At 37.5% G+C, this 11,736-nt stretch overlaps 1 protein-coding gene across 1 annotated transcript; it reads left to right on the forward strand.

Moving 5' to 3' along the window:
* Positions 1-7,603: 7,603 nt before the first annotated feature.
* On the forward strand, positions 7,604-11,017 carry LOC103719751 (AP2-like ethylene-responsive transcription factor At1g79700; the record flags this gene model as incomplete). The annotated part of the gene is made up of 8 exons (XM_039123393.1): positions 7,604-8,124; positions 8,284-8,366; positions 8,574-8,582; positions 8,794-8,882; positions 8,995-9,119; positions 9,246-9,321; positions 9,790-9,850; positions 10,571-11,017. Coding segments are annotated over exons 1-8 (1,102 nt in total), but the record flags the coding sequence as incomplete, so codon positions are not given.
* Between the last annotated feature and the right edge of the window lie 719 nt (positions 11,018-11,736).

Raw genomic sequence — 11,736 nt, forward strand, 5'->3', positions numbered from 1 at the left:
GCGGTAATGCTGAGTTTATATATTTGAGGGAAGGGACTACTTGGGGCGGGCCCCACCAAGGTGGACTTTTGACTTGTCGTCTTCACCAGAGATCCTACGTATCCAATGGGACTTGGGTACTGTAGCTTGGTCAGAAGGTGACGTCGTTGGTCAACGTAGGGATATGGCTTCCAAGATATTTGTGAGGGTTAGGGCTTTCTGTAGACATGTTAAGATCTTGACATAGATAATCGGGGTGCATTCTGTCGACTTGGTGGCCCTGCTCCAAGATCAAGCTCTTGTGACACTATGAAATCAGCAAATCTTATCGCATCTAATTGGCGAAAAAAATGATTCGCTTAAGTTTTGATATAAAGAAATGTCGATGTCTGTGACGGTACAAAAAGATATATAGCCAATTTTCTCATCATCTATATCTATGCTATATCTTTGTCATTTTAAATATTTCAATATCTTTATGTGCTCACGGTAGTTGCAAGGTGCTATGGTGCATGAAAAACCAATGGATTTTTTGTTTCTGCTTCTCCATTCTCTGCTTATGTTACAGCTCTAATCTTATGATGACTTCTTCGTTGCAATGAAATGATGGGGGCTGATTAAACTTCTGCATAAAGTTATAAATAAATAGCATTGTTTTCACGCACAAATGCGTTGATGTAATCAGAAATATCACCAATAATATTGAGGTAATAATGTAACAGTGTTGTTAAAAATCGAATCATTATCTCAAGCATCAAAAAAGAAATAGCGTAGCAACTATAGATTTGTAATGCTTTGCATCGGAGTCTATTGTTTCTTGCAAAACTTCATAAAGCTAGCATCTGGGCTTTCAAATAAAATGGAGAGTAATTTCACTATTCCAACAAATTGGAAAGGAGCCAATGAAGGAGAAAATAGAATTGGTGAAAATAATAACCAAGGGCCGAACTAATGTTCCCTTCCACAAAACCTTAAGCCACTTCAACAGTTACAGGCCAATAGCTAAGATCTGGATTTGATCCATCCACGTTGATGGCTCAGGACTAGTTGATTTCGAGTAAGATCTACGAAGCATTACATGTGAACGCCCAGATGTTTCTAGTGTAATCTTTTTTTTGCCTCTAATTGGGTCCGGTCAGATCTGATCACATCTTGTGTCAAATCCATATACAAACTTGTTGGAAATCTTGGTTTAGATTTGACCTCAGTATTCAACAGTATATTGTAGTAGGGCATATGTGTTAGGTCTAGTGCAATTTGATTAGATGAGGCCCAGATACCTTGCTTTGCTACCTTTAACCCACTTTTTAAGTCAAGACAATGCCTTCAATGCATGACTTGAGTGGTTTCAGATTCCCTTATATCTTAGACATCAGCTTTTGTTGAACTTAGGAAAGCCTTCCTTTCTATTGCAATCTTATGATGGTGAGAGTGGGTGGGACGTGGGAGGCCCCATACTTTGTTTTATGCATCAATGCATACTCTGTAAAGCAGACTAAAGGACTCATCTTTTCTTATTTAACATTCAACCATCTTGTAACCATAGTCTTTTGAATTCTACGATCGGAGTTATGTGACATACATGTAAAGTAATTGGCAAATCAATAGATCATTTTTCTTTTAAAAAAACCTTTTTTTTTTGGTTGGAGTACTTACTCTTTTCTATTGTGGAGTCTATTGTGTTTGGCACATTGGATCTAATGTTTGGCACCTACTCTCTAACTACTTACTCTTGAAGCAAGTCCGGGGTTCAAATCGTAATAGCAAAATGGTAATGACCTGTGATTGCTAGCTCAGTTTGACATGAGATTGAGCTAGGAATCCGACCATGTATGATTGAAATTTGCAGTAAATAAATAGAGCTTCGACCTTGAGGGAAGTTTGAATGATATGTTTGCACCAACATAGTTGAATTATTTTTTGATGCTTAAGAATTTAGCTAGAAAATCATAAGCGATAAAGGTAAATATCATCTAAGCAATTAGATGCACTTATAAACAAATTGTAGTTGGATTAGCTTAACTTTTAACAGTGTAAATTAACCAATTAAAAGGAAGAATCGTGTGCTACAGTTATGTTCCTCTCAAGATTCCTTTAATTCCAGAGTGATGCAAGAGTTTATTTCACTTTATCTCAACTACTTGCTTTTGCTTTGGTTGTCTATTTTCCACATATCAAATGTATCTTTTGGAAAGACAGTAATTTGAAAGGAAAAGGAAGGAGCACCATTCAGACCTTTCTACAATAGAAACCCAAAAAGTTAAAAGAAAGAATAGTTTCCCTTAATTTACCCATCCTAGAAAAAAGTGATTATAATAATTAGAGTGCGATCAGAGATCATGCTAATTAATGACGTTTGGCAATAACCTAACCTCTCAGAATTACATGAGCCCTTATGCATCCATTCCCAAATGAAGCTTACACCATCATCCATCTTTAGGGAGGATTTAAAAATTGTGATGAGATGCTATTGAACATCAAGTATTCAAACTCATTATAGAAAATTAAGGGTACATCTTGCATGCAATTGCCAAATGTCAATTATCAAGTCTATGTGATGTAGTTGATGACATTTTTTCAGAAAGACTAATAAATAGTGCACTTGCTTGTCTACCATCTTGCATCCAACCAATCTCATCATAGAATATAATATCATGCATTCATGTCCATTGTGACGATTATAAGCGTGTATACAAGAGATGCGTGACCTTATCAAACATATCACAATCTTCTACTTATTTTTTCCATTGTATGAGTGCTATAATTAAACTAGTGACAAGGAGGGGACAGAACCCAACAAAAATGCTAGTATTCAATGCTAGGGCCTGCAAATCCATCATACTTCTGACATATTTAAAATTTTCTAAATCTTTAGTTCCCAGTACGAATTCCTCGCTCCTCCCAATTGGGCACAGGGAGCTCAATGTAAACCAAGGAAGCTGCCTTCATGTCCCCTCTTGTTGTTAAAAGAACCGCCAAATATAATTATACTGCTTGTTGCTTCCATGCCAAAGGACCATTCACAATTCTATCAGAGTCTCCACCCCCCACCCTCGGGTAAAAAAGAATGAAAGAAAAGAAAGGAAAAGAATCCAGGTTCCATCAAAGCATACTCTCTCCCTAGAAAATTTCTCTCTCTTAAGAGCTTCTTTCTCTTCATGAACTCCAGTAAAATTTCTCCTCTTTCTCTTCATGAACAACAGTAAAATTTTCGGGGTTGCAGGAATCTCCTTCAGGTATTAAGAATGATGAGTGGAAAAGCTATGCAAATTCTAGATCCTTTGCTTTAGAAAATATTAAGTGGACCCAAACGTAGGGAAGTAAGTCCCTAAGTTTCTCCTTTTTCTTTTTTCATTTGTTTAAAAAACTAGTACACCCGTTTGTTGTATAGAAAAACATTCACGGTCTTCCATTAATTTTTAAGATTTGATGATAGAAGAAAAGGTGTAACGCTTACAAGCTAAGGTGTGATATTAATTTTCGAGCATTATTTTGCGATGCTTACAAGTGTCGATAGATGACTTAAAAAGTATTGGCTTTTCAATTTTCCTCTAGTGGATGCCGGCTTATGAGCATTATTTTCTCATTCCCACATCCCTATGGCATTTGATATTGCGTTACTACATGGACAGCTTAATTGTGTTCTTTCATATAGAACTTTCTTAGTGGACTATTTATGGTTGGAGACAAATCCAAGGTAGGCAAGCTACATGACAATGTCCGAGTCCCACAACAGTCGGCAATAGAGATGACGCACATCAGCTATAAAATAACGTTTTGCCTTGAAGGATTAATTTCAATGAGCAACCTTTCCTGTCTTGCAACCGGATTGAGTTCAAATGGTGATGCGACGATGCCATGCGGTGGCTCAAAGATGAGGCGGCAATGCAAGTGCCAAAGGAGCAGTGCTTGCTTTACTCAAAGACGTAGTAATAGTATTCGTTCATTCATGCTATATATGCCCTCTCTCTCCTCTCTCTATCAGTTCTTTTTTTTTTATGATTGATAAATAGTTACTACATCACTATGGATGGCACACTCCACTGTACAAATGTGTGATGGATTGGATAGCCTTTCTTATGTCCTACACAATTGGCCTAATTGTTCACAGGTTTCCTGTCGTAAAGTATAACATGGGAGAGAAAGATGATAAGGCAAACTGTGAGGATCCGAACGAGCATGTATTTAGTTTCATATCAGTTATATTTTAGGTAGATCTTGAATATTTATACGGAATTAAAAAATTTAAATAATGCTTTCTGGCTATTTTTTAGGTGAGGTTCTGGGTTGACGATGTGCGACATTACAGGATGAATCAGACCAAGCTCAAGAAGACATCCCATCGTTCTCCGCTGCTTGTCAAGTATTACCAGGCCCACTTTCTGCCCATGGGCCTCCACTAGATTGTTGTCTGAGCTTGCCCTGCCCACACGGCCCAACCAAATGGGATCCGGGAAGCTTGTCTGCCTGAACCCACTTTCACTTAAAATTATTAACTTGCACTTCCTTTTTTTTTTTTCTCCAACCACTCCGTGGTCACCGCAGGGACCAAAGCAAAGAGCCCCTCACCAAGCATAAAAAAGAACTGCACGCATCTTTCCGTAGCATTATTCCATCTATCATATACTTGCATAATTTCTTGATTTAAATTTAAGGGTCTGGAATAGAGCCCTTTAAACAAATAACCATCACGAGGTCTGTCTCTTCATGAACTGATGATCATTTCTGAATTTTCCAGCTAATGCATGCATATATTTCCAATAGGCTGTTTGGTTTGCGGAAAGAAAAGAGAAAGTATGGTCAATAGAAAAACAAAAAAAATCTTTTTTTATTGAAGTTTGTAAAAAAAAAAAAAAGAGATAAAAAATAGTATTTTCATAAGAATAAGATTTTCGTGTTTTATAAGAAAAAAAAATTCACGAGGGACAAGAAAAACCTTCTTTTTCATTGGTTGAAAATTAAGTTTTTTTTTTCCAAAACTACCCTTAAGCCATCAAAATCTATAAATAAAATATTTTTTATTAAGAGTATAATAGATATTTCACACAATTTTTTTAGAAAAGTAGATGCACGATCAAACATAAATCACTTTGGAATATACCGCTTTTCCATAGTCAACTAAAAATACCAAAATGAAATTTTCAGTCATCAGATTTATAGAAAAAATATGTCAGCAAGAAAAAAAAATTTTTTCACAAACCAAACAAATCCTTAATAATTGAGAAGATAGAAGGGTATCATAGGCTTGACCATATGTATTGTAGTCCATACTTAATTTTATCTTAGCGGCCTTATTTGGAAAAGCTTGCAAGAAACCATTCTAGTAGGGGTGAGAAGTTAGATGGAAGGATTTGGCAAGCCGTGTTCCTCCTTCCTAATTTGGCAGCCTAATATAATACCACAGAAGGCATTGATAAACGGAAGCAATTAAGGTTGATGGGAAGAAGGCTAACCATTAACAGACGGCCTCGCCTGTTTACCTCGTCCTACGGTGCTTTAAGTTAGGGAGACGTTGAAGCAAAAGCACATACAGTATACAGGAGCTACCCTTCACCATTTAACCTATTGTCTGTAGATCCCTCCTACTACCATAGATGTATAAGCCTATTGCCATTGTGTCCTTCCTACCATGCAATGTATTTCTAAATCATACAACTTTTTTCAAAACTGGTATAAAGTTTTTGAGAACAATTTCATGCAAATCTTGACGTATTATGTGGGGCCATTATCTAATGGGCAGCTTCCGTAGAAGACAAAGTCTAAGAGTGTCCTCTTTTTTTTCTTTTTCTTTCTTTTTTTTTAAGATGACTCTGGGTATGTAGAATTTTTACCAATCGAATAACTAATACCAGTGATGCAACGATTCAGAATCTCACCAAAAATGATTAACCGAAAAGATATTATTTAAGTTTTTTGATCTTGTATTATGAGTATTCAAGATTTACCCAGTGAATAAGCAATGTGGACTAAATACAGTGAAATCCGATATTGTACAATTTTTGAATAACTTAATTCAAGCCTTGTGCCTACATTCCGGGACTATTATCTATTGCATAGTTTTCATCTATATATATATATATATATATATATATATATATATATATATATATATATATATTATATATATATATATATATATATATATATTGGGACAAGTGGACTTAGCTCAGATACAGGGCAAGCACTTGCACCCAAATTTCCCACACCTATCTGAACACCCTCCACGTATTCATGGATGATGTAAACAATGACGTAGTGGTTTCAATGGGATACCACGTGGTGGTGCAGTGTGAGCTCACGTGAGCAGGAGCACGAGTCGTGGACGTATCCCCCGGATCCTGGGTTCTAAATTGTGGGGTGTCTTATTAACCGTACCTCCTTCCATTCATTTGAACCCCGGCGTGGGAGGACGGCGGACAAAATCCAAGCCGCGGTGGGGAGAGCCTTTTTAACTCTATTTACAAAATGAAATTTAAGATTTTAAAACTTAGAATCTTAAAAAGATCCGCAATTATCTTTTTTTTGCCGTTTACGATATAAAGGTCTTTATTTCAAACTATGCAGACAGGAGCCCCATGATTTCAGCAAATAGAAAACTGCCACGTTGTCCAAAGTTCATGTCGTTCTCCGCACAACGGACAGACCTATCCTCCAAACAAACCCATAAAAATTTCTCTGCGAAAACCTGATTGGCCGACACCGCCTCATCCGCCTCGTGCAAAATGCATCATACGTGTCTATGGCCCATATATTCAATCCCCTCCATATTTTCTCCTACGCGTCGGAAGCAGGCACTATATGCCGACAACATCATCGTTGTGGAAACCCAGCGAAGGTAATTGGGCAGATTCTTCAGAAGGAGCCAAAAAAGGCTGATCATCCACTTCTAGAGAACATCATAAGGCTACTAAAAAAGTGTGGTATCTTTCAGGCCTGTGCATGTCTACTACAAGGCAAATAGAGTTGCACATTGATTTGCCTTTTTTTGCTGTCCATCATTCTAAAATTTTTTTTAGATCCATCTTGTATTTGTTCCTCCATCACTGAGTTGTATCTTTTCTCTTGATTCTGAGCATGCGATGTACTATGGGGAGAAGGAGAAGGAGGAAAAAAAAATAAAAGAGAAGAAAGGAGAAGAAAAGAAGCGGTGCGGCCCCTGTCAGTATCCGACCGTGAAGTGTGAAGTAAAAAGAATCGGGAAAAGAAAAGCCTCCTACTTTTTCTTCTCTCTCTCTCTCTCGCATGGGCTTTATTCGAGTCGAGTGCTTCATTACCATCTTGACAATGAATTACCATCACAGAATTATACTGGAGTCGAAAGAGTCTGTTTTAGATTTCAAATAAGAAGGCGGCCATCCTGACAATGAACATTACCATCACAGATCGAATTACTTGAATATACCACCATTTTACTTGGAAAATGTTAGGCTACCATTTATTTCATTTCCCACGTCACTAATTTAAAGCTATCAGTTTTGGTCAAACGGTTACTTGTTTCAGAGAGAGAGAGAGAGAGAGATTCCAACACGGGCCAGCTGAGCTTGAGAACAAGAGAGAAGTGGAGACCACGAGTTCCATATTGGTGGCATGGGAAACCTTTTGCCCAGTGTTGAGCTCTCTCATGCAAATCCCTCGGGTCATTTGGACTCTTCCGAGCTCAGTAGCGGTGGGTCTTTAAAAGAAGACCCCCAGTAAACCTTAAGCAAACTCACAACTCTCTCCTTCGGATCCATTTCAGCACTCCAAAAGGTGGGGTTAAATCCTCCTCACAAAAACCTCAAGTGCTGAACAGCACACTCCCTCCTTTTTCTTCTCCACCTCCTCCCGTCACCATATATAATCCCCTCTTTGGTGAACCACCATCAGCCAACCCAACACAGTAGAAACAATTAAGGACTCCCTTTCCTTTCTTAGCTACTAGAACATTACCTACATGAAGAAATCACCTCCCTCTCCTCCTCTCCCAGCATCTCGTTCCTCTTCGCCTTCCAACCATGCACCCCTTTCTTCTCCTAACGTGAACCCTGTGAACAAGCCCAGGTCGAAGTCGAAGTCCAAGCCAAAACATAGGAAAGGTAAGAAACCAGATAAAGCACATCCGGACAGTATCAAGAGAAGAAGCTCTATCTACAGAGGAGTCACAAGGTAAACCAACTTTGTTGAAGAAAAAAAAAAGATTTTTCTTTCCTTATTTCTTTCTAAGGTGGCTCTAAATAAACCTTTAATTTTTTTCTGAATTTCAAATGATTTTTATTCTGTTATATAAGTATCATGTTGATGCTAACTTGGAGTGCATGTCATCAGGCACCGATGGACTGGGAGATTTGAAGCTCACCTGTGGGACAAGAATTGGCAGCACCCTGTCCAAAACAAGAGAGGCAGACAAGGTGGAGAGGACCAACACTGATATCTTGAGATAAAACAATTAATAAGTTGACGATTGCACATTATTTATTTGATGTCTTTTGACTCAATTTTTTAGAGCTGACATTCTGAACTTGTTTCCTTCTCTCTTTTTCTCTCTTTTTCCTTGGGATCTGCATGGTGATCTGGATGGGTATCATCTCTTGATGCCTCACGTCTACGCTTTATAGTTTACTTGGGTAAGCCACAATCCTGTCTGATAAAAAAAAGCTGCCACTTCTGTGGCGTTCTCGTGATCCCCACTATTAAGAATATTCACGTACAAAGCCATTCTTATTTTTTCATTAGACTTCTTGTGATTTTTCTTATAGTTTATCGTTGTTATGTTCATCACCACAAACAACTTTTTATTGTATTTTTCATTCACATAAATGGTTTGATTTGGTGTAGGAGCCTATGATGCTGAGGCTGACGCTGCTCGAGCTCATGACCGAGCTGCCCTTAAGTTCTGCGGGCCGGAAGCAATCTTAAATTTTCCTGTAATATTTCTTTAAATGATAATCTCTTATATTACATTATTTTATATGAATCTTTATTTGAAATATCTTTTTTTAGATCATCGATAGAAAAAAATATATATATTAAATGCAGGTGGAAACGTATAGAGAAGAATCTGAGGAGATGCAAGCCATGTCCAAGGAAGAGTTGGTGGCTTCTCTTCGGCGCAGGAGCGACGGCTTCGCCAGGGGTGTCTCTAAATACCGTGGGGTGGCCAGGTTAATTAACGATAATCTTTAGTTATATAAAACTCTATTGTTTTATATTATATTAAACAACAAATGCTTTTAAAAATAGACTTTTTTGGGTGGTGGCATCTGATCCACATTGCCGGATCTTGGCAGGCATCATCACAACGGCCGGTGGGAGGCCAGGCTCGGCCTGGTACTTGGCTACAAATACCTGTACTTGGAACCTACGGTATATTTTCTCGCCCTCACGCTCTCTAATTTTATTAATTATTGGGCTAATCATCATCATCATCATCATCATCATCAAGATCACCTTCACCATCCTGTAACAAACTTTTATGCAATGTCTCACCTCCATTCTTTTTCACAATCATATTATTTTTCAATTTGAAGCTTATAGACTTTAAATTTTGTCATGACAACTATAGAAGAGCTCATAAATCCCTATGTTGGTGGCACTCCTCATGCTCTTTTAGAAGGAAAGGAGTGAGAATCGGCTCGTCTTGCTGTCTTGCTTGCCTGCTTAATTTTTAGATTATGTCTCGGCCACTGCTGAGTTCCTCTATTTGATAGTTTTTGTTATAGAGCTCTCAAACTGAGAGTAGGCATTGGCAACTCTTTTAATGTAACTATTCTTTAAAATAAAAAATAACATGTTTTAGTTAGATCTTATTAATCTTCTGTTAATTCATATGAGCTACAATGTATTACTGCAAGCAACAACGGGAACACCTTTGCTGGTGACACGCGAGATACACGTGTGTTCATTATGCAAAGTGCCCCCTCGTGGGCTCAACATATCACTGTCGGATCTCCACCCTTTGCTCTGCGCACTGTAGATCTGAGCATTCACGTGCTTGAGCTTATACACCTTTATCTGGTGTATTACGACAGCCTTAGTTTTTTTAACACTTCGGATTCTCTGGTGTGTCATCATCACATGGACCATGCAGTACCAGATAATAATAGAACTTTTTGCGTAAATATCCTTCTAAAAGTTCAAATTTGCATAGATACTCTCTTAAAATTTATATTTATTTCTGTACTCTTATAAAATATTATTTTTACACAAATATTTCTAATTCTTCTGACATTATTAATAAAAATCATATTTATTTTAATTAAAAATAAAATAAAATTTTGAAATTATCTTTTTTGTCCTCCATTCTATCCATTAAGGGTATTTTAATTATTGTAATTTGAAACCGTTAATTTTTTAATGGCGTTAGATGGCGTGGGTATGTATGCAAAAATAAGAATAAAAAAAAAGTAGAATAACAAAACAAGTATTTTACGAAAGTATACATGTAAATATCAATTTTGGAAAGATATTCATACAAAATTCGATATTTAGAAGAATATTCATGCAAAAAAAAATCCATAATAATAATTAGTTAAGATGAATTAATTAATTAATTATTGCTATTAGAGTAATTACATGTGTTTTTTTATAAGACTCGGATCTTTTTCTTCTCCAGAGACTCAAGAGGAGGCTGCCCAGGCTTATGATCTGGCTGCTCTGCAATTCAAAGGCCCAGATGCGGTGACCAACTTTGATAGCTGTTTATACGTGAACTACCCCTCGACCATGCGTAAAGCTACACCAAGGCCTCAGATCAGCCCACCCCAGGAGCCCAGGGTTGGGCCTATGGAACCAAGGGAGTCCATTGATCAGACGGTCCCAAGTGAAGACATCTGGGATGCCATCACATGGAGCACCATTGGCATGGACATCTCCAACCACGTCGGCTTTGAGGGTGACATTGAGCAGCTCTTTGAAGGGTTTGAGACCTTCAGCTCCGATGCCGGTGAGGGTTCCTTGGAAGGAGAAATAGGACAAGTAATGGAGGGTGGTCTGAAGCCCGTGATCAGCCCCAATGGATCTATGCTGCAGTATCCCATAATCCACATAGGTTATGGGTCAGGTCTGCTCTAATATCATTTGTAACAACCTAAGACCTCATCCAAAATAGCTAATTGGAAGTTATTATTTGGGTTCCTTGATCCTGTATAAGTACTCAAGATCTATCCAGCGAATAACTGACGTGAGACTAATACACGCCCGCACAAATCCTCACAGAATCTCAAGTAAACTCAATTTCCTACCCTCTTCGAATTAGTGTCTGCTCTTAGGAATCTTGGCATCTTGTCTATCTTTGAGTCTCTGAGGCTGTATTGGTGAAGGATGTTTGTGTTTTGATGTAATGAGGAATCTCATTCTTCCATTAAATCTCTCCTCTCTCTCTCTCTCTCTCTCTCTCATGCGAACATAGATCTTTGATAATCCATAGTGAGCAAGGTTATGTCCGCTACTTTAAAAGGTGATCCTTTTGTGACCGGACAATACCTTTGTAACCATAATATTAATCTGTAGCCAGATTTTTTTATACAGCCAAACAAACTTTTATAAAATTGTGATCTTAAATCCTTAAAGTAAATAATATAATAATATAATTGTGATAGTGTAACAAAAAATACATAGAGGTCGTTTAATTTTTATATATTTTTATTTCAAAAACAACTCTAATCAATACTTCATTAAAGAATCAAAATATTCTTATAGTAATCTTAATTAGATTCTCTCTTAAAAAACCAGAAACATGTTATAATTCTATAGAAGAAAGAATTCTATGTTAGCGGCTAA

This window comes from Phoenix dactylifera, unplaced genomic scaffold, assembly GCF_009389715.1.
Source record: "Phoenix dactylifera cultivar Barhee BC4 unplaced genomic scaffold, palm_55x_up_171113_PBpolish2nd_filt_p 002515F, whole genome shotgun sequence".
In the NCBI taxonomy this organism is placed as follows: Eukaryota; Viridiplantae; Streptophyta; class Magnoliopsida; order Arecales; family Arecaceae; genus Phoenix; species Phoenix dactylifera.